Here is a 23,556-nt window from a genome sequence, read left to right on the forward strand (position 1 = left end):
TCTGGAATTTTTAGACATTAGGCCATTCATGCTTGGTTGTTTTCCATTTGAATGGAATTGACATTCATGCTCATTTATGTCTTGCATGACACTGCCCAAAGCCCTGCATCTAAAACTGTGTGCTCTGACTGTATGCATTGCATTACATTCATGGGTGCAGAATTAACTCCTGAATTTATGACAACGAGTCCATCTGGTCAGAGCAAAATGACGATGTACCTTCTCTTAAAGCAAACACTATATAATCACAGTCAGCATTTGTTTGCTTTCCACACTGGAGATGACCTAGAGGTGATAGGCGGGTTGTTTTAAACGATTGTCACATGCATTAAATCTGAGGTAATATTTTTGTTGGATATTATGCATCTGCACATTCCGTACTGAAGAACAGCCCTGGACACTTGCTGCCTGTATCCAACTGCAAGAAGTGTGCCAATCTGATCCCGTAGAATGTGCAGGCTCACAGCAAGCTCTTCCATGCATGGAACATCATCTTATGCTCCATTTTGAGCCAGGGGCTTTTGCGAGCGGTGCTCCACAGTTGCTGTTTTCTCAATTACACATGTCCCAAAAACAAAGTCGAATATATTTTTCCCTCAATGAAATCTCAAAATGTTCTGACATAACAATGTTTGGCTGCAGGGTTTAAAGAAAAGAATCCTGAAGTGTGAAAGGTGTTCCATTTCCCTACAGTACATTGATGTTTACCTGTAACGTATTTCAGAAATATTAGGGCTATAGCTGTAAATGTTTTGTATTGTAAATAATTACTTGACAGGCTTCTTTTTTTCAAGCACACAGTTGTTTAGGAAAATATTTCCAAAGTGATTTGTTATAATATTGAAAATGACAGATGGATAAAAATGACAGCCTTGCTTAGTCCTTTTTTGCCATTAGTATCAACGTTCCTGTTCACCATGTTATTATTGTTATACATTACAAGATGATATGTATAGAAATTCCTACAGAAGTAGTAATCAATATGCCTATTGAATGTTTGGACCATTGGAACAGAGTTTAAGTCTCAAAATATAGTGGCCAAATAATGTCCCGCTTTGGAATATATATATATATATATATAAATTATGGCATGGTGGCCATATAAATAAATTTGATGTCTTCGTCCTTTATTCAAACAAGTTAAAAATGATTTGTGTCTGAGGTGAAACACTTATTGAGTAAAGGCACAAACTGCTGGAGTCTAGGATTGACAAAATAGGCCTACTGTAATAAAACTGCAGTCGATGTATTCTACGCTTTATTCCCGCAACTGTGTTTTATGCATTTTTGTATAGCCTACTGGAATTAGATTAGGCCTTTTTGTTCAAACATAGGCTAAATAGCGAATAATAATAATATGAGCTTATTTATAACTAATGGTTTAATCGAAACCGAGGGGACAAGATAGCAATTGTTCACACCTTTTTGCAACTATGCAGCTAACCTTCCAGTGAAACATCGATCGCGCGCAGCGTGTGCAGTCGGGCGAACTGACTCTTTATTTTCGTACATTAGTGTAAATGAAAGCGTTTAATAAAATTGCTTTTGATCCCTCATATACGATTTTGTAACGATACATGTTGCTTATACGTTCACACGAGATAACTTCTTCATAAAGTGTGCCCCAGACAGTGTAACCCCACAGCGCTCGAGTCTCCTTTTCCTGAAGTAGCCTACTGTTTGAGTTATTTGAAGTGCACACACCCTCTCACAGATCCGGTCTCTTTCGTTTTCATTTCCCGGAAGGATTCTTAATATCGCAGGCGATCCACATAAGACAAAACTCAGCTCTTCTAAACTGCGTCTTCATGCGATTGTAAATGCGTTCTTACGTGCTGTATATGTCAACCAGTTCATATCAGCGAACATCTTGAAGAGTTTGTCTCATATTGAAATAGAATAACATGAATGACGCTTCCTCACCGCCACCTTTGAAGAAGGTAAGTTATCTTAGGTAAACACGCAGTCATGTCACGTTAAAGTGCGTTCACGTAATCTATATTCATTCTTATATATTGCCCCGGTTGAAAACGAAATAAAATACTTAGTACATCAACACAAAAAGCTGCTCAATTAACCTTGCATGACATTAAACTTAAATTTTACAATCATTTGACAAATTAAATTCTCTCCAAAGTTGTCCCGTTCGTCAGATGTATCCATTTTTTTAGTTTTCAACATATTATGCGTCAACAAATTATGCGTCACTTCAAAATTGAAAATAAAAACTGTTGCGTGTCTCAGATTTACTTTCACTTTTGCTGTGTGCATTGATGTATCAGTGTTTTGATACAGGAAAGTAAAAGCAGTCATATCAGTTTTGTAAACGGGTGAAAAAGCACCGATCTTTATTCCTTTTAAGGTCAAATTTGCATTACAGACAGTAAAAGATAAATTTTTTATATAAAAATGTTTGTTTTCATGTCTTGCCCCTAACAGAGCTTTAATGGAGACGGACCTCCAGTTCTGTCTGATCCTCAGAATGCCTTTCCCTCCCCATATGTAGCTGTTTCAGACGAACTCTGCAAGCTACCTGGAAGACTGCGTATGCTCCCACATAAAAAAACTTCACTTTAAATTTATTACATAGGATACAAATTGACCTATTTTACAGAATGTCAACTATATGTAACTTGAACAAGTGAAATTCCAACAAGATGTTGGAAGCAGCACCACTCAAAAAGCTTTCAAGCTTGTGCATGTTCAACTCTGGTGCCTGCGGCAAATTTGAAATGAGGGTCGGCCTTTCAAAAGTGTAGATTGGACATTCTGCAAAATAACTTTTGTTTTCCTGGACAAAAAGACACCCACACAGGTTTGGAATGACATGATGAGGGTGAACAAACCATCTGACGTGTGTTTGGTTTTGTAATGTGCAGGGATAAATCCCTCCCTGTGGAATAAGGAAGATGTGAATCACTGGCTGCGCTGGGCATATAGGGAGTATTCTTTGCGGCGTTCCGATCACCAAGCATTCGAGATGAATGGAAAAGCACTTTGCCTTCTCACCAAAGAAGACTTCCGTCTGCGCTGTCCCAGCTCTGGTCTGTAAGACTAGTTATTCAGTCACACTTACTCATTTTGTTAAAGACCCTCATAATAACTGCATTGTTTTTGGATGCATTGAGAACAGGTGATGTCCTATATGAACTTCTTCAACACGTAAAGCAGCAGAGAAGATGTGCCCTTTTCAGCCCTCCGTCCAGCTGCAACACACAGTCGCAACAGATGCTCGGCTCACCTGGGACGGCAGGTGACCTACAGTATTCTCTTTTCTTTGTAGCATTTAACAGGCTGGTCCGTGAAATTAAAATGTCTATTTGAGAGAGAATTCTGCGAGCTGAATATAGTCCATAAAGGTGATCTGTAATTTATCAATGAACATTTTGTTAAACTGTCTCCTTAAGCAAGTGCCAAAAAGGAGATCAAATCAGCCTTCATGAAACACAATAAGCAGAAAGAGAAATGCTGCTTTTCCCATCAATACTTTTCAGTGTTTTCATAGTTATACCATAATGAATGCACATTTTATATCAGTTCCGCTTTTCGGCAACTTATAAAAATGCTGATGTGTTCAAATGGACAATATGGGGTTAAATGGCTACAATTCCTTTGTGCATGAGGTGACTTCCTGGTTTCAAAGTAAATAGAGCAGGTGTCAGTGGGTGTGGCTTAATCACACCTACCTGTTCTCTCTGAAAAAAATGAAAACAAAATATCACAGTGCAAACAAATACACTTATACGGATAAACAATAATATCTATACAGATACATTCAGGCTTAGTGTGTATTGATATTAAAACGTGTTATTGATCTGCTATAGCTGTAAATAAAGTACATTCTGTAACTGTGTAACAGCTCCCTCTCCTGTCCCTGTTTGTCCTGTGAATCCAAACTCTGGAGTATAAGCAGCTGGCTGGAGCACAGATCACAGCCAGGAGAGAACAAGATTATCTGTTAACAGTGAACATCTACGGGACATATGGAATTTTGAATGCAAAAAAAGTCTCCAGATCTTAGAAGATTTCGTTTATGAAGATAGTTTGAGGTGACTTAAACTATCTTCATTAACAAAATGTTTCTCATAAAACCCTTGATCTGAAGGTGTACGTTGAAATGCCTATTATTAGTTTTGTAGATAAAAATACAATTGTGCACACAAGAGTGCAAAACAATTTGATGGTAACGAGACAAAAAACAGCAAAAACTTTGCTTTAAACAACAAAGGTTATAGTGTAGCCTACAGGTATGAGGCACCATATAGGGTTTTAATGAAACTGCGCTTATGAATACATGTATAAAAGCGTGCATACAGTACACACATTTCTCACATATACAGTATTGGATGTTCAAGCAAACACATGTGCGCAATAATGTGAAATCCAATACATGTTATGTTAGTAATGCATGCATGTACACTTTTTCACGCATTCATATAAACTCGATGCGTGCAAACACACCTATACAACATTCGCACATACACTCTGCACACACACACACATCTATCAAACTCTCACACATACATATACACTCGATGCTTCCAACCACTACCACTGAGCATGCTCTAACCACTACCACTGAGCATGCTCCAACCACTACCACTGAGAAACATGCTCTAACCACTACCACTGAGCATGCTCTAACCACTACCACTGAGCATGCTCCAACTACTACCACTGAGCATGCTCCAACCACTACCACTGAGAAACATGCTCTAACCACTACCACTGAGCATACCCCAACCACTACCACTGAGCATGCTCTTACCACTACCACTGAGCATGCTCCAACCACTACCACTGAGCATGCTCCAACCACTACCACTGAGCATGCTCTAACCACTACCACTGAGCATGCTCTAACCACTACCACTGAGAAACATGCTCTAACCACTACCTCTGAGCATGCTCTAACCACTACCACTGAGCATGCTCCAACCACTACCACTGAGCATGCTCCAACCACTAACACTGAGCATGCTCCAACCACTGCCACTGAGCATGCTCCAACAACTACCACTGAGCATGCTCCAACCACTACCACTGAGCATGCTCTAACCACTACCACTGAGCATGCTCTAACCACTACCACTGAGCATACCCCAACCACTACCACTGAGCATGCCCCAACCACTACCACTGAGCATGCTCCAACCACTACCACTGAGCATGCTCCAACCACTGCCACTGAGCATACCCCAACCACTACCACTGAGCATGCTCTTACCACTACCACTGAGCATGCTCCAACCACTACCACTGAGCATGCTCCAACCACTACCACTGAGCATGCTCTAACCACTACCACTGAGCATACCCCAACCACTACCACTGAGCATGCTCCAACCACTACCACTGAGCATGCTCCAACCACTACCACTGAGCATGCTCCAACCACTGCCACTGAGCATGCTCCAACAACTACCACTGAGCATGCTCCAACCACTACCACTGAGCATGCTCTAACCACTACCACTGAGCATGCTCTAACCACTACCACTGAGCATGCCCCAACCACTACCACTGAGCATGCTCCAACCACTACCACTGAGCATGCTCCAACCACTGCCACTGAGCATGCTCCAACAACTACCACTGAGCATGCTCCAACCACTACCACTGAGCATGCTCTAACCACTACCACTGAGCATGCTCCAACCACTACCACTGAGCATGCTCCAACCACTACCACTGAGCATGCTCCAACCACTACCACTGAGCATGCTCCAACCACTACCACTGAGCATGCTCCAACCACTACCACTGAGCATGCTCCAACCACTACCACTGAGAAACATGCTTTAACCACTACCACTGAGCATGCTCTAACCACTACCACTGAGCATACCCCAACCACTACCACTGAGAAACATGCTCTAACCACTACCACTGAGCATGCTCCAACCACTAACACTGAGCATGCTCCAATCACTACCACTGAGCATGCTCCAATCACTACCACTGAGCATGCTCCAACCACTACCACTGAGAAACATGCTCTAACCACTACCACTGAGCATGCTCCAACCACTACCACTGAGCATGCTCCAACCACTACCACTGAGAAACATGCTCTAACCACTACCACTGAGCATGCTCCAACCACTACCACTGAGCATGCTCTAACCACTGAGGAGCATTCTCTAACCACTACCACTGAGCATGCTCTAACCACTGAGGAGCATTCTCTAACCACTACCACTGAGCATGCATTAACCAATGAGGAGCATTCTCTAACCACTACCACTGAGCATGCATTAACCACTGAGGAGCATTCTCTAACCACTACCACTGAGCATGCTCTAACCACTGAGGAGCATTCTCTAACCACTACCACTGAGCATGCATTAACCAATGAGGAGCATTCTCTAACCACTACCACTGAGCATGCATTAACCAATGAGGAGCATTCTCTAACCACTACCACTGAGCATGCTCTAACCACTACCACTGAGCATGCTCCAACCACTACCACTGAGCATGCTCTTACCACTACCACTGAGCATGCTCTAACCACTACCACTGAGCATGCATTAACCAATGAGGAGCATTCTCTAACCACTACCACTGAGCATGCTCTAACCACTGAGGAGCATTCTCTAACCACTACCACTGAGCATGCTCTAACCACTGAGGAGCATTCTCTAACCACTACCACTGAGCATTCATTAACCAATGAGGAGCATTCTCTAACCACTACCACTGAGCATGCATTAACCAATGTGGAGCATTCTCTAACCACTACCACTGAGCATGCTCTAACCACTACCACTGAGCATGCTCCAACCACTACCACTGAGCATGCTCTAACCACTACCACTGAGCATGCTCCAACCACTACCACTGAGCATGCTCCAACCACTACCACTGAGCATGCTCTAACCACTACCACTGAGCATGCGCTAACCACTGAGGAGCCTGCTCTAACCACTACCACTGAGCTTGCTCTAACCACTACCACTGAGCATGCTCCAACCACTACCACTGAGCATGCTCTAACCACTGAGGAGCATTCTCTAACTACTACCACTGAGCATGCTCTAACCACTACCACTGAGCATGCTCTAACCACTACCACTGAGCATGCTCTAACCACTACCATTGAGCATGCTCCAACCACTACCACTGAGCATGCTCTAACCACTACCACTGAGCATGCTCTAACCACTACCACTGAGCATACCCCAACCACTACCACTGAGCATGCTCTAACCACTACCACTGAGCATGCTCTAACCACTACCACTGAGCATGCTCTAACCACTACCACTGAGCATGCCCCAACCACTACCACTGAGCATGCTCCAACCACTACCACTGAGCATGCTCCAACCACTACCACTGAGCATGCTCCAACCACTACCACTGAGCATGCTCTAACCACTACCACTGAGCATGCTCCAACCACTGAGGAGCATGCTCCAATCACTACCACTGAACATGCTCCAATCACTACCACTGAGCATGCTCCAACCACTACCACTGAGCATGCTCTAACCACTACCACTGAGCATGCTCTAACCATTGAGGAGCATGCTCTAACCACTACCACTGAGCATGCTCTAACCACTACCACTGAGCATGCTCTAACCACTGAGGAGCATTCTCTAACTACTACCACTGAGCATGCTCTAACCACTACCACTGAGCATGCTCTAACCACTACCACTGAGCATGCTCTAACCACTGAGGAGCATTCTCTAACTACTACCACTGAGCATGCTCTAACCACTACCACTGAGCATGCTCTAACCACTACCACTGAGCATGCTCTAACCACTGAGGAGCATTCTCTAACTACTACCACTGAGCATGCTCCAACCACTACCACTGAGCATGCTCCAACCACTACCACTGAGCATGCCCCAACCACTACCACTGAGCATACTCCAACCACTACCACTGAGCATGCTCTAACCACTGAGGAGCATTCTCTAACTACTACCACTGAGCATGCTCTAACCACTACCACTGAGTATGCTCTAACCACTACCACTGAGCATGCCCCAACCACTACCACTGAGCATGCTCCAACCACTACCACTAAGCATGCTCTAACCACTGAGGAGCATTCTCTAACTACTACCACTGAGCATGCTCCAACCACTACCACTGAGCATGCTCCAACCACTACCACTGAGCATGCCCCAACCACTACCACTGAGCATGCTCCAACCACTACCACTGAGCATGCTCTAACCACTGAGGAGCATTCTCTAACGACTACCACTGAGAATGCTCTAACCACTGAGCATGCTCCAACCACTACCACTGAGCATGCTCTAACCACTACCACTGAGCATGCTCTAACCACTACCACTGAGCATACCCCAACCACTGCAACTGAGCATGCTCCAACCACTACCACTGAGCATGCTCCAACCACTACCACTGAGCATGCTCCAACCACTACCACTGAGCATGCTCCAACCACTACCACTGAGCATGCTCTAACCACTACCACTGAGCATGCTCTAACCACTGAGGAGCATTCTCTAACTACTACCACTGAGCATGCTCCAAACACTACCACTGAGCATGCTCTAACCACTACCACTGAGCATGCTCTAACCACTGAGGAGCATGCTCCAACCACTACCACTGAGCATGCTCCAACCACTACCACTGAGCATGCTCTAACCACTACCACTGAGCATGCTCTAACCACTACCACTGAGCATGCTCTAACCACTGAGGAGCATTCTCTAACTACTACCACTGAGCATGCTCTAACCACTACCACTGAGCATGCTCCAACCACTACCACTGAGCATGCCCCAACCACTACCACTGAGCATGCTCCAACCACTACCACTAAGCATGCTCTAACCACTGAGGAGCATTCTCTAACTACTACCACTGAGCATGCTCCAACCACTACCACTGAGCATGCTCCAACCACTACCACTGAGCATGCCCCAACCACTACCACTGAGCATGCTCCAACCACTACCACTGAGCATGCTCTAACCACTGAGGAGCATTCTCTAACGACTACCACTGAGAATGCTCTAACCACTGAGCATGCTCCAACCACTACCACTGAGCATGCTCTAACCACTACCACTGAGCATGCTCTAACCACTACCACTGAGCATACCCCAACCACTGCAACTGAGCATGCTCCAACCACTACCACTGAGCATGCTCCAACCACTACCACTGAGCATGCTCCAACCACTACCACTGAGCATGCTCCAACCACTACCACTGAGCATGCTCTAACCACTACCACTGAGCATGCTCTAACCACTGAGGAGCATTCTCTAACTACTACCACTGAGCATGCTCCAAACACTACCACTGAGCATGCTCTAACCACTACCACTGAGCATGCTCTAACCACTGAGGAGCATGCTCCAACCACTACCACTGAGCATGCTCCAACCACTACCACTGAGCATGCTCTAACCACTACCACTGAGCATGCTCTAACCACTACCACTGAGCATGCTCTAACCACTGAGGAGCATTCTCTAACTACTACCACTGAGCATGCTCTAACCACTACCACTGAGCATGCTCCAACCACTACCACTGAGCATGCTCCAACCACTGAGGAGCATGCTCCAATCACTACCACTGAACATGCTCCAATCACTACCACTGAGCATGCTCCAACCACTACCACTGAGCATGCTCCAACCACTACCACTGAGAAACATGCTCTAACCACTACCACTGAGTATGCATAAACCACTGAGAAACATGCTCTAACCACTACCACTGAGCATGCTCTAACCACTACCACTGAGCATGCTCCAACCACTAAGGAGCATGCTCCAATCACTACCACTGAGCATGCTCCAATCACTTCCACTGAGCATGCTCCAACCACTACCACTGAGCATGCTCCAACCACTACCACTGAGAAACATGCTCTAACCACTACCACTGAGCATGCTCCAACCACTACCACTGAGCATGCCCCAACCACTACCACTGAGCATGCTCTAACCACTACCACTGAGCATGCTCTAACCACTACCACTGAGCATGCTCCAACCACTACCACTGAGCATGCTCTAACCACTACCACTGAGCCTGCTCTAACCACTGAGGAGCATTCTCTAACTACTACCACTGAGCATGCTCTAACCACTACCACTGAGCATGCTCTAACCACTACCACTGAGCATGCTCTAACCACTACCACTGAGCATGCTCCAACCACTACCACTGAGCATGCTCCAACCACTGAGGAGCATGCTCCAACCACTGAGGAGCATGCTCCAATCACTACCACTGAGCATGCTCCAATCACTACCACTGAGCATGCTGTAACCACTGAGGAGCATGCTCCAATCACTACCACTGAGCATGCTACAATCACTACCACTGAGCATGCTGTAACCACTGAGGAGCATGCTCTAACCACTACCACTGAGCATGCTCCAACCACTACCACTGAGCATGCTCTAACGACTACCACTGAGCATGCTCCAACCACTACCACTGAGCATGCTCTAAACACTGAGGAGCATGCTCTAACCACTACCACTGAGCATGCTCCAACCACTACCACTGAGCATGCTCCAACCACTACCACTGAGCATGCTCTAACCACTACCACTGAGCATGCTCTAACCACTGAGGAGCATTCTCTAACTACTACCACTGAGCATGCTCTAACCACTACCACTGAGCATGCTCTAACCACTACCACTGAGCATGCTCCAACCACTACCACTGAGCATGCTCCAACCACTGAGGAGCATGGTCCAACCACTGAGGAGCATGCTCCAATCACTACCACTGAGCATGCTCCAATCACTACCACTGAGCATGCTGTAACCACTGTGGAGCATGCTCCAATCACTACCACTGAGCATGCTCCAACCACTACCACTGAGCATGCTCCAACCACTACCAATGAGAAGCATGCTCTAACCACTGAGGAGCATGCTCTAACCACTACCATTGAGAAACATGCTCTAACCACTACCACTGAGCATAATCTAACCACTACCATTGAGCATGCTCCAACCACTGAGGAGCATGCTCTAACCACTACCATTGAGAAACATGCTCTAACCACTACCACTGAGCATGCCCCAACCACTACCACTGAGCATGCTCTAACCACTACCACTGAGCATGCTCCAACCACTACCACTGAGCATGCTCCAACCACTACCACTGAGCATGCTCCAACCACTACCACTGAGAAACATGCTCTAACCACTACCACTGAGTATGCTCTAACCACTACCACTGAGAAACATGCTCTAACCACTACCACTGAGTATGCATAAAAACTGAGGAGCATGCTCCAACCACTACCACTGAGCATGCTCCAACCACTACCACTGAGCATGCTCCAACCACTACCACTGAGAAACATGCTCTAACCACTACCACTGAGTATACCCCAACCACTACCACTTAGCATGCTCTAACCACTTCCATTGAGCATACTCTAACCACTGAGGAGCATGCTCTAACCACTACCACTGAGCATGCTCTAACCACTACCACTGAGTATGCATTAACCACTACCACTGAGTATGCATTAACCACTGAGGAGCATGCTCTAACCACTACCACTGAGCATGCTCTAACCACTACCACTGAGCATGCTCTAACCACTACCTCTGAGTATGCATTAACCACTACCACTGAGTATGCATTAACCACTGAGGAGCATTCTCTAACCACTACCACTGAGTATGCATTAACCACTGAGGAGCATGCTCTAACCACTACCACCGAGCATGCTTTAGCCCCAGAGAATTTATTTACTTTTATTTACTGCATATATTAACCAATTAATAGGCCTTTACTGTCGTTTTTTTTTACATTCTTTTTACATAAAAATTTTGTACATATTTTACTGTGTACATTTTTACAAGTCTAGATTTATAACAACAACAATCCATTTGTGTTTAATCCATAGCAAGCTATTATTCTAAGTGCACCTTAACTTTTCAACTGTATTGTAAGTGCAAATTTGAGAATTATAAAAAAACTGCATATGCAACATCCGAGACAGATTGTAAATGTATACGTCTGTTGACCGATTGTTGGGTTAACTGAACACATTCACCTTAACGTATTGCAGCAATCTTTGGGTTTGACAGATCACCTATTTCATCTTATGTAGGATATGGAATAGTTGATGTCTGTCACAAACTTAAAAAACTTCAATTTCGGTTTTCATAACTTTAATTCGATCTCTATTATGCAGGACCATCTCATCATTCTCTTAAGGAAACTATGCAGCAGAAGCCTACACACAATGTAAGAAAACCCCCAGATCTTTTTTCTAAAGATGAACCACTCAATCTGTCAAATAAAGCAGAAAGAACTGGACACACCGCACACACATCTGAAGCAAATGGAAAGATTCCAGGTACATGTTGTTTCAAACAATTGTAACAATTAGATGATACTTCTATTATAATTATCCCAGTGGCAAAACAAGCTTGCTCTCCTTGTAAATGAAGAGTAATGAATGAACAAAGACAGCGCTTAATTTTTATTTATATTTTATTTATTTTTAGCTAAATAGATCTATCTCATATACAGTACATTTACTGTATGTATACAATTGTTCTCTAGTCTCTCATATTGCAATATAATCTACCGATCACCTCATTTTGTTATCAGACTGTAAGCTCTTATGGGACTACGTGTACCACCTGCTGTCAGACAGTAGGTATGAGGCCTACATTCGCTGGGAGGACCCAAAGACCATGACCTTCAGGGTGGTGGATCCCAATGGACTAGCACGACTTTGGGGATACCACAAGGTAACAAGAGAGACCGGTCTTGTTTTTATATGTGTGCTATTGATGCTAGCAAAGCAAAAATCATGGTTTCATTTCCCAGTAAAAAAAGCTTACTTTGAAAAGAGCTAAACGCATAAACAATATTTGCATTTATTGGTTTGGTTTTTGCAGAACAGGGTCAACATGACATATGAGAAAATGTCTAGAGCACTGCGTCATTACTACAAACTCAACATTATCAAAAAAGAGACAGGGCAGAGATTACTCTTCCGGTAAGTGGAGACACTTAACAGTCTTTTAAAATACATGTATTGTTTGTACTTGTAATTGTGGTTTACTATACAGTAGTTGTCAGTCAATGGAATTTACAATCATCTACAGTTGGTTATTTGTATTAATGTTGTAATACTGCTGATAAATTTGATAAATGATTTAATTGATTGATGTAAATGGTACATACTGTATTTTACCACTTTTAAGTTTGACTTTTAATAAGCTTTTGAGAAAAACATTTTTTATTTTGAAAATATTTCTGGATGCATCTCATGAAAACGGTTGAGGGAGGTGAAATGATGTATGTTAAAAAAAAAGCTAAATTATAAAAGTTTATTTTGCAGATAATAGTTTGCATTAATGCATAGTTTTAATGACTTAACTTAGTCTTAAGTATTAATAAAGAATACGTTTGACCAGATTTTCCACTGTGCGTAAATGATGACAAACTTATTGTAGAATAAAGTCAATCAAAATAAATCAAAAGTGTTTAAAAACAATCTGCTTTTTATGAATTGACAAACCTACAGTTCTTTTAACTCACACTAGGGGGCGCTCACATTTCTTGTAATTCACCATTTGGGCACAAACTCTCTACAATCTCTCACCATTTCACACTTCACTGCTCGGATATTTATCCTCTGGCCCTCGAACCTTTCTGTGTCGCAGGTTTCTCAAGACCCCTGATGAAATAATGCAAAGCAGGTCAGATCGTGCAGAACCTTCAGAGTCTCCTGACAGTCCTGCCTCCCCCGACAACAGAGAAGATGTTCTAGAAGTATCGCCTGAATCGTCCCCCACCTCCTTGAGCCCCTGCTCTGAACATAACTTCAGCATATCACCACTCCCGTGAAAAATACCTTCACATTCTGATTCAACATGAGCTTTTGGAATGGTTCACAATGAACTCTGATCTTCCATCAGTGTGAATATTAATTATTGCTGTAAGGGGAAGGCATCAGGAGCTGCTTAACTTTAGAGCCACGTCACTCTTTTCAGAGTGGCAGCATGCAACTCTTATCTTGTTTAGAAGTGGGGGTTAGCCGGAATGAGGCTTTCAGTAAATCTAAAGTAAACAACACTATTTTTTAATACAAGCAAATATGATACAGTTTCTATTTTCTTTTGATGGTTTAGATTTTTTTTAAGTTGATATATTTGAAATGAAAACATGAAATTCTCACTCAGGTTGAAACTTAACAGTAGCATTGTTGTTTTTTGTGTATTTAGTAAATACGTAATGGCAGGGGGTGTAAGTTTGGTTTGAGATCTAGTTCCTGCATTTACACATGTTTAGGCACTATGGTGATACAAAATCCATGAAATAATGGCATTTCTGCATGAAGTGAGGATGGAGGGCAAGCAAGTAACATTCTCCATATGGGAAATTCACTATCACAAACTCAAAATACCTATGTTTTGCATCGTTTTTGATTGTTTAAATTTATTAAACCATGAAACCACACAGTGTTTTATTCTGTCGCTTTATAGTGAAACTAGTGACTCTGTATTAGCACCTAATGTATTGCTCTTTTATGACATATCGCTTATTGCTCTGCAAATCCCGAGCTTTGGATAAAAGCGTCTGCTAAATGTAAAATGTAATATGTAGTAAAAGTTTATGTTTATGAAGGGGTAATGCCAGTATTGACTGAGAAACGGAGGAAAGAATGCAATGTAAACCTGAATCTGCGGTAGGGAGGAGACGAGCCGGATGATTTTCTTTACAAGGTTCAACGTACCTAAAGGAAGCCCACATTTCTGTCAAGCCTTGTCATAAACACAAGTGGTTGTTAAACGAACGAGTCCCATAGTCCATTATAAGAAAACAGCTTAATATAGACTAGCGAAACAACGAATACGCAAAACCAAGTTTGTATTAAAAGATTTAGTTTGTATTTAGAAAATTATAGGGGACATGTCCCCCTTGTCCCCAGTTGAAATGACGCGCCTAATGGTATTAATTTGTTAATAATCTGTGTATTCAAATCTGTTATATGCGATAACTAAAACTGACATTTAAAGCGAATTATATATTTTTATGTACGATATATCCTAAAAGGCATAAAACAATTAAACATTAAAATCATATTGATTCTAATCAAGTCATATACTTTACAATAAAGTTTCGTAGGGATGGGGGTTTGTTGTTTGGCGATTGTCCCAGGCAGAAACGACACCCATATCGAGTTTAACCAGAACTTTTTTTAAATTTTACATTTTAATCAGTTCCTCTTGTGAATTTTTACATTATAAAAAATGCTAATTCATATTTATTATAAAATGATAAGATTCAATTATATATTGATGTGATGGGAACGGATGCAACTGGCTACACAGCAAAAGAGCACCTTTAAAAACATATTTAAAGTCTAAATCATGTTCTGTTTATGTGAATTTTCATTTTCATAGTAATATGATAAATTCAAATATTTCCGACGTGTATTTTCTACTCGATTTTTATTTCTGTTTCAGTGTAATGACAACGATAATGCGTTCATTCACTTGCATGTTTTGCAGACATACATTAGACATGCATACCGCAGACAGTGTGCAGTGATAAACTGATTCGTCACAGATTTGGATTTCCATTGCTGTACATCATTGATGGTGTCCTAGAGGGGAACTGTGAATTGTTACATCATAAATGTCTTTTTGGTTTATTAATACCGTGACCGCCTGCTTTTACTCGATTCCCCCTCCTCAAATGTGTGTGAAAAGGGCTGAAACTCTACCAGTAGACATAGACGGGATTGCTGTAAACATGTCATCACCTTTATATGTTCTGTCTAACACTGAAAACCTCTCAGTGTCTTTCTGTGGTTCAGGCTTTTTAGCGACATACCAACTGGGTGTTGCGCAAAGTCTTTTGGATAATGCTCCATGGATCCTACGAGGTGCTCCAAGGGTGTACGGAGCATCTGCAGGTTCTCTCGTTGCTGCTGCCGTTGTTTGTGGATCAAATCTGGGTAACGCATGATGATGACTCAATCTTGATTGATTGATTGATGGGTCAACTGTACTGATAATTCAAAAACTGTAGGTTTGAACTCAAGATGGGACCCTCCTTAAAAAGGCTGGTACTGCTGGACTGTAAAAGACCTGTAATAAGTAATAAGAAATGACTGAAATGAATTATCCTCTGAGAAAAGGAAAGAGTTTTTTATATAATATTTTGCTGTAGACAGTAGGTTGATGCATTCCAATATATATTGCCTATACTTTCACAGATTCTGTGTAAAACAATATTTAATTTGCAATCTACATTTAGGCAAGTTAGAAATGTGTTAGTAAAATCTTTGGTCATTTTTAGTTTCATTTTAACATTCATATCACAATAAAGGAATTGAAAAGTGTCATGTTTACAGTTTGTTACAGGTAATATTTAAGTTAATATTTTCTTTTTCTGCAGTATTTGTTTTCGTAAACATACTTTGTGAAATGTTTACTTTGTGTCTAAGCAGCTCTGTTGAAAAACTGTTCTTGTTATGGCTTATTGAGTCAGGAGTTGCTCATATCGTTTAAGTAGTCATGAGTAATGCAGTTCCTTTTAATCCAGTGTAATTAGTTTCATTACTTTTTTTCTCATTGTTTTTTGTATTTTACAATCGAAATACAACATTGACCATGTAATTATTCATATTCGAAGCACAAACAACTTATCCAACACTGCTGGATTGTAAATGATTTAAGAGTCCTCAAATCTTCTTTTGCAGGTCGCGTACGAGAAAACCTCCTGGAATTTGCAAGATTTACACGTCAGCTTCCTCTCGGTCTTCTCAGCCCCACAGCTGATGTCTACAGATGGCTGGAGGTCACACTGGAGCGATCTCTGCCTGATAATGCCCACAGGCTGGCCAGCGGGCGTCTGCACATTTCCATGAGTCGTATCTCTGACGGGAAAAACGTTCTAGTGTCGGAATTTCATTCCAACAAAGACCTTATAAAAGTAAGCATTATACATAAGTGTTTAAATACAGATCTTTTATAAATACAGTGTAAAACATGTTTGCAATGACTTGTAAATCCAGTTAGATTTCACTTAAGAGAGCAAAAAAAACTACAGTGATTGATACATTTGCATTAAACTGTCTTTCTCCTGTAAGGCACTTTTGTGTAGTTGTTTTGTTCCTTTATACTCTGGCACGATCCCACCGCAGTATAAAGGTGAGGTGAGTGACATTTCTGTCTACTACGGCATAAACAGTATGAGCTTTATTTTATTCAAATAATTCCATACCGGGAAGCATCATACTGCTTGTCAAAATAAAAACAAAACATTTCTTCTAGCACTACATGGATGGAGGTTTCACAAACATCCAGCCCTTTGAAGAGACAATACCCACCCTCACTATCTCCCCATTTGCTGGAGAGATGGACATCTGTCCCTCTGACACCTCCACCACCTTTTGTGATCTCATCATCCAGCAGCTTTCCTTCCATTGCTCCGTGCCCAACTTCATAAGACTGTTAGATGCCATGTTCCCTCGAGACTGGAGGGTGAGTCCGGATATTAAGGAGGTCATGAATCAAATTATTATTATATGGAGTGCAATGTAAGTCTTAAGTCATAAAAGACAAACCAATGAAAAAATGAACACATTTTGAGGAATGTCTCTGTGGTTTTGTGTCCATACAGTGGAAGTCAATAGGGGTCAATGTTGTTTGGTTGCCTACATTCTTCTTTCCTTTGTTTAATACCATATTCTGTTTTAATTTGCAGATTTTAAAGAAAGCGTTCTACAGTGGATACCAAGATACCATTTTTTTTCTGCAGCGAAGCAGTGAGTGGTTCAATATACCCAACACGATCTCAAGAATTCTGTGGCTAATTATTTTGAGATTCGTACTATCTCATTTGTATGTTTCTGTTAGATTTGCTTTCGCGCCAGTCACGTCATGTTTAGGGGGGATCAGGGCCAATGAACTTTGATTAAATATCTGCCCAACCACAATAGGTAATTGTCCCCCCTGTTGAACCAGCCTAGTACCGGGCCTGGTGGTATTTAGGATGGGAGGGGCTTCAGTATTGCTTTTTATCTACTTAACTGTACATTTTTGTGCGACTTACATCGTACAGATTCATATAAATTAGACACCTCGTAAAATAGTTACGATTTCTCATGAGATGGTCAGATTGATATACTGTATCGCGGCGACCTGTCCAATTTTTGAAAGAAAATGTCCAACCCAAGTCCTTAAAAAATGGCCTACTTTGTGTTAGCTTCTCACTGTTTAGTAATGTTTTAATACTTTGGATAAATTAGAAATATCTCTCCCACACACCTCAACAGAGGCTTTGCAGTTGTTCCCTGACAGGAGGATGGAATCTGATGTATCTGATGATTCTGGGACATCTGATTCACTGAGCTCTGATCACTGGATGCTGACACAGAATGATGATGCAGAGGACCGAGACCAGCAAGAGGAACTTCAAAAGAACGTTAAAGAGGTCTGCTCACCCACTAGACCTTCCCAACACACACAGGAAGGACATCAGAACCCCAAAGTAAAGATTCAGGAAGGTATTGTGGTGTTTACATTTCTGAATAGTCCATAAACAGAACACTGAACAATAAAGAGAAATGTTCATTTTCTGTTTAAGTTCTGCTGTGTAATATCGTGGGTCAGCTGGAGATTATGAGTGATCCGAAAGTCTCTTTATCTCAACGGACGCTTTCATACCTGCTCTTCCTGTTCACACTGCCAATATGGAGCGCCACAGCATTTGCAAGCAGGTACTGATCCATAAATTACCCTAAAATATTTTTAACAGAAGCAGCATTTATATCTAAAATTTTGATCACAAGAAAAGCAACAAACAATGAGTTTTGATATACTGGAAGTTAAACCTGGTACAATACATCTTGACATCTTAATACATCAAGGACAATGTCTGTTTTTTTGGTTTAAAGGTATCAACAGTGGATCACACACACTGTGACTGTGACATACTGGGTCTTGCAAGGCTGTAAACTGTTTTTGATCTTTGCATTCAACATTTTCTTGTCCACTATGTGGAAAGGCATGAGAGACTTGTAAGCGCACAAACAAATCAATTCTCTTCATGATGAACACTATAACTCTTTATAAATGCATCATCGTTTTATCCCTCATTTTCTGTGTCTTTTCTAAAGGATGATGAGTCTGATCAGTTTCGTACCTTCACAAGTTCATGCCGAGTACCAGAGGGCAAGACAGCTTATTGAGAGACATGATGCCTCCTCTCGTCTCAACGGTCCGGTCTCCGCCTCTTTCCAAGACAGTTCTTCCATATCACAGACCCTCCCGAACCTCTACAAACTCCTGCGTTCACTAGAGATAGACAGCAAATGGAAAAAACACAAGATAGAGGTGCAGCACACAATACTGCAGCATATGACTGCAAGGAGAAGTTAAGTGCGTGCAAAACAAATATGTAAACCCTTGGATCTCTCTTTTTCATAATGTCCATTTTTCCCATATATTCTTCAAAATATATTCTTTTATGTTCAATAGAACAAGGATAAACACAATTTTTCCTACTATGGGGAGAAATCTGTTTGGTTACAAGCATTGTTCCAAGAACAAAGAAATTCATCTACACTGAACAAAATTATCAACGCAGAACTTTTGTTTTTGCCACAAGTTTTCATGAGCTGAACTCAAATATCTGAGACTTTTAAAAGGCAGATTTCTCACAAATATTGTTCACAAATCTGTCCACCAGAGCGGTTTCCCGTGAATTGAATGTTCATTTCTCTAGCAAATGCTGTCTCCAAAGGCGTTTTAGAGAATTTGGCAGTATATCCAACCGGCCTCACAACCACAGAGCCCAGGAACACCACATCCAGTATCTTCACCTACAAGATCGTCTAAGACCAGCCTCCCAGACAGCTGCTGTAACAATCGATTTGCATAACCAAAGTATTTAAACACAAAGTGTAAGAAACCGTCTCAGAGAAGCTCATCTGCACGCATGTCGTCCTGATCTGTGTCTAGACCTGACTGCAGTTCTGCAGTAACCGACTTGAGTGGGCATGTTGAGCATGTTTGGGATGCCCTGGATCGGCATGTTATCTCGGCAAAGAAGAAGTGTTCACCGACACGGAGTAAGACAGATTTGTGAACAACATTTGAGAGAAAAAGGCCTTTTGTGTACATAGAAAAAGTCTTTGAGTTCAGCTCATGACAAATGAGGGCAAAATGAAAAGCGTTGCGTTTATAATTGTGTTCAGTGTAAATTTGGAACAACTCGAAGGAGAGTAAATGATGACAGAATTTTCATTTTCGGGAGAAATATCCCTTTAAGAAAAGCTGGTCAACTTTTAATTATAAAATAAAATGCAGTGTTTGGTGTAATGAGATCAAACACAATGATATATTAAGGTAGAATACTTAATTATATTCCAAGTATTTTAGTCACATATTACTAAAGTCACAAGTATGTTCCTAAAATATGGGGACACAAGCGTTACGCTTACTGTACTAATACATCACAAGACTCAGTCAGTCCAAACTTTGTGATTCACATGAGATGGATTCGAAATAGTGCCCAATGAACACATTGAATGTCAGTGGTGGCTAATGCATTTGCACACATTGCTAGACTTCATTATTTAATGTCAACCATTGATGATTATATTATCTTTTTAAGGAAGATACAAAATGTGATTTTAGGAAAGCTCAAAGTTCCCTCTATGAAATAAGACGGTGGAACCAAACAGTATGTCCTAGCATGGCCTCAATCCGTCAATGGTGAGTCGTGTGATAAAGCGTCTACCTTCATCAGTACAAACATCTACTGTCTACCTTCCAAAGACCACAGCTGAAAAGCATGTCAAATTTACTTTGCATGACATCCAAAGAGGATTCTCAACCTCAACCAAGTTAAGATAATTGATCCATTATTACATTTTGAATCCAAGTGTTTAGCATGAAAGCATTGTGCATTTTTATGACATTTGGGAAGAAGTGATTTTGTGAGAATCACTCTAAAGAGCATTTGCGAAGGAATGTGACCTTTTCATGCGGGTTAACTTAACATGTCATCACATGGTACGAAATAAAAACAGAAATGGTGTAAAAGCTTTCAAGCATTATAAAAAGACAAATTTTGTGTTTTGTATTTATTATAAAACCCTTAGCTGTAATTTAACATGTAAAACACACAAGAATTTCAGTTTACAGGCTTTGGTTCATATAAGGTATTGCACAAAGACTACTATACAAATGTAACACTGTTCTTGTTTACGAAAGGAGCAGCGTCAATCCCAAGGTCACATTTTTTAAAGCCCTCAGTCTGTTCAAATCGTCTGACACTGATACCAGGAAAAAGGGAATATGATCACACACATCAAACTGAATGTCTCTTACATGTTCCCTCAAATTCCCCAACCGAACAATATAAATTTACAATGACCAGAGTTAAAATCAAATTAGCCTTTAGGCTTCAGACTTACACGACATGACAAAACAAGCGTTATCGAAACAAAACAAAAATAAATAATTTACATATCCGTAATATATAAACCTCAGTAAATAGGGATTCCATACTGTGTGTTGAATGTCAATCTGACATTTAGGCTATCACAAAACTGTACCCCAGAGCTCAACTTATAAAGTTTATACACAGTTTTTTTTGTACTTGCTTAATAAATCAATGAGTTGCTTTAACCATGCAGTTACGGTTCGCAGCTTTTTTAATGTGATGTGTCATCTATGGGGCTGTTATCATCCAGACAAGCAGCAGATGGCAGTCAAGAAGAATCTTCTCTTGGAACAAACTGAATATACTTCACTGTCTGCTCTAGTTCATCTGACACTGTCTCAAAGTATTCATTTAAACTAGACAACTAAAACACTATATGTAGCAAAACGTGGCTCGACCAGTTGTGACTATGCCACCCCGAATTACCGGGGAAATAATCTATTAAACGGGACACAAGTCCGTTTGCTCAAGAAAGGCAGGAGGCGTGAGTTCACAATTAAACAAACAATTAACCAAATAATAACTCACAATAAATTATCTTGATCCGGTAAACAAAAGACAAATTATGTAGATCACTGCAGGGGCTGAGGCCCCGAAAGCGGGCTAACTATAGTTGCATACGACAGAAACACCACAATTGGAAAGTCACGCTTCACTGCAAATAGTGATCAGGAATAACACAGCACTAATAAACCCCTAGTGTCAAGGTGAAGGCCGTGCATCTACCACCACCGGCCCACTTCCCAGAAAACCTAGCTCCGGCAGGATAAAGAAATAAAAGAAATAAAGATAAATAATCCACTTAAAGACAGAAAACAACAATTTATGACATAACACACATTCAAGATGACCTGGTCACGTCACAAAAATCATATAAGTAACACGACCATTTGGCTGCGATCAATCCGTGAAAGTCATTAAACCGCAATGATCATGCAGCCCGAGGCCTAGTGACAGAACCAGCTAAATCCTTACAAAGACAAACACAAACAAAAATCATGAAATAACAGAAACAAGAACCCTTTACGGCCCATTAGAGCCTAAGACAGATCGTTTAAACAACAGACGAGATGGGATCCCAAGGAAGTTCTGTTTCCCCCAAAGCAGCAGACGCAGCTCGATAAGAGAGGGTCACTTGACATTAGGTTGAAAATATATCGCTCAACCCTAATTGAATATTGGCACGCACACACAGCCACACACACACACGCGTAATCACAAACGCACAGAAGTCATATATACATATATACTACATTGCGGTACCCCATTGGCTAAATATATAATGAGGATGACGTGGTAACGAGTCACTCACTTCACTACATATAGTTTTTGTCAAATTATCACATTGAAACAAAACGCATATTAAAATGACATTTTATCTGATGCTTGATGAAGCACACCACACGGTGTTAATGAAGACATATACTGTACAGACAGAGATGTCGCACCAAAACACTGCAGCATGCGGATCCTCTCATATTGAAAGCGTTTATTTTAAAATTTCTTTAAATTGAGTTAGTGAGTAGTAGGCTATAGCTGTTTTAGGCATTAACAACATCTGCCAATTGGCAACACTCAAAGTTCACAGTAAAGTAAAAAAATCTGAAGCAGAAATCTATTTTTAAAGACTACAATAAATGGTTGGTTGCGACTACAATAAACTTCTTCCTGGGTCAGTGACATCATGAATCCCAAATGTGACCTAAACCCTGCCGATTGGTACACGGATAGGGTAATGGACGAGACATCTCAACACACACTCTGAGCAGAAGACCAATCACAAAAGACCGGCTCAGCGTTGAGATGACAGTGAAAAACACATGTGAAATATGTAATATAGCATTTTTTGATAATTGCAACATGAACACCTATTGTTTAGAACATCATTAACATAATAAAGATTTTGAAAAATAGGCAAAATAAGACCCCTTTAAAACTCTGCAGTTACTGTAAGATTGATATGCAAGTCTTTCTTCATCTACAAAGTGATCTCACACTATCAAACCAGATACAACGCGATACCGAGGCACTAAAGGGACATAAAGGGACATATCTGGTGAAAAAAATATGAAAGGAAGCGAA

General features: G+C 41.3%; 2 protein-coding genes across 2 annotated transcripts; both read left to right on the forward strand.

Annotated features, from left to right (window-relative positions):
- The first annotated feature begins 1,712 nt into the window (after positions 1-1,712).
- On the forward strand, positions 1,713-14,469 carry etv7 (ETS variant transcription factor 7). The gene is made up of 8 exons (XM_079478067.1): positions 1,713-1,940; positions 2,440-2,545; positions 2,880-3,044; positions 3,134-3,253; positions 12,188-12,352; positions 12,610-12,752; positions 12,903-13,003; positions 13,674-14,469. The coding sequence occupies exons 1-8, from the start codon at positions 1,905-1,907 to the stop codon at positions 13,855-13,857; spliced, it is 1,020 nt and encodes a 339-aa protein (XP_079334193.1). The 5' UTR covers positions 1,713-1,904; the 3' UTR covers positions 13,858-14,469.
- Positions 14,470-15,768: 1,299 nt separating this feature from the next.
- On the forward strand, positions 15,769-19,403 carry pnpla1 (patatin-like phospholipase domain containing 1; the record flags this gene model as incomplete). Its single annotated transcript, XM_079478291.1, has 8 exons — positions 15,769-15,973; positions 16,721-16,953; positions 17,111-17,176; positions 17,295-17,504; positions 17,728-17,788; positions 18,299-18,529; positions 18,610-18,742; positions 19,142-19,403. 8 exons carry the CDS (start codon positions 15,769-15,771, stop codon positions 19,401-19,403), a joined length of 1,401 nt encoding a protein of 466 aa, XP_079334417.1.
- Positions 19,404-23,556: the final 4,153 nt, after the last annotated feature.

Source organism: Barbatula barbatula (genome assembly GCF_947034865.1).
Source record: "Barbatula barbatula genome assembly, chromosome: 17".
Classification (NCBI taxonomy): Eukaryota; Metazoa; Chordata; class Actinopteri; order Cypriniformes; family Nemacheilidae; genus Barbatula; species Barbatula barbatula.

Excerpts from the sequence above, each read along its gene's own strand:
- etv7 (XM_079478067.1), top strand. The coding sequence starts at position 1,905 with ATGAATGACGCTTCCTCACCGCCACCTTTGAAGAAG. Across the intron at positions 1,941-2,439 it reads CACCGCCACCTTTGAAGAAG|AGCTTTAATGGAGACGGACC; the intron begins GTAAGTTATCTT and ends TGCCCCTAACAG. Across the intron at positions 3,045-3,133 it reads TCTGCGCTGTCCCAGCTCTG|GTGATGTCCTATATGAACTT; the intron begins GTCTGTAAGACT and ends CATTGAGAACAG.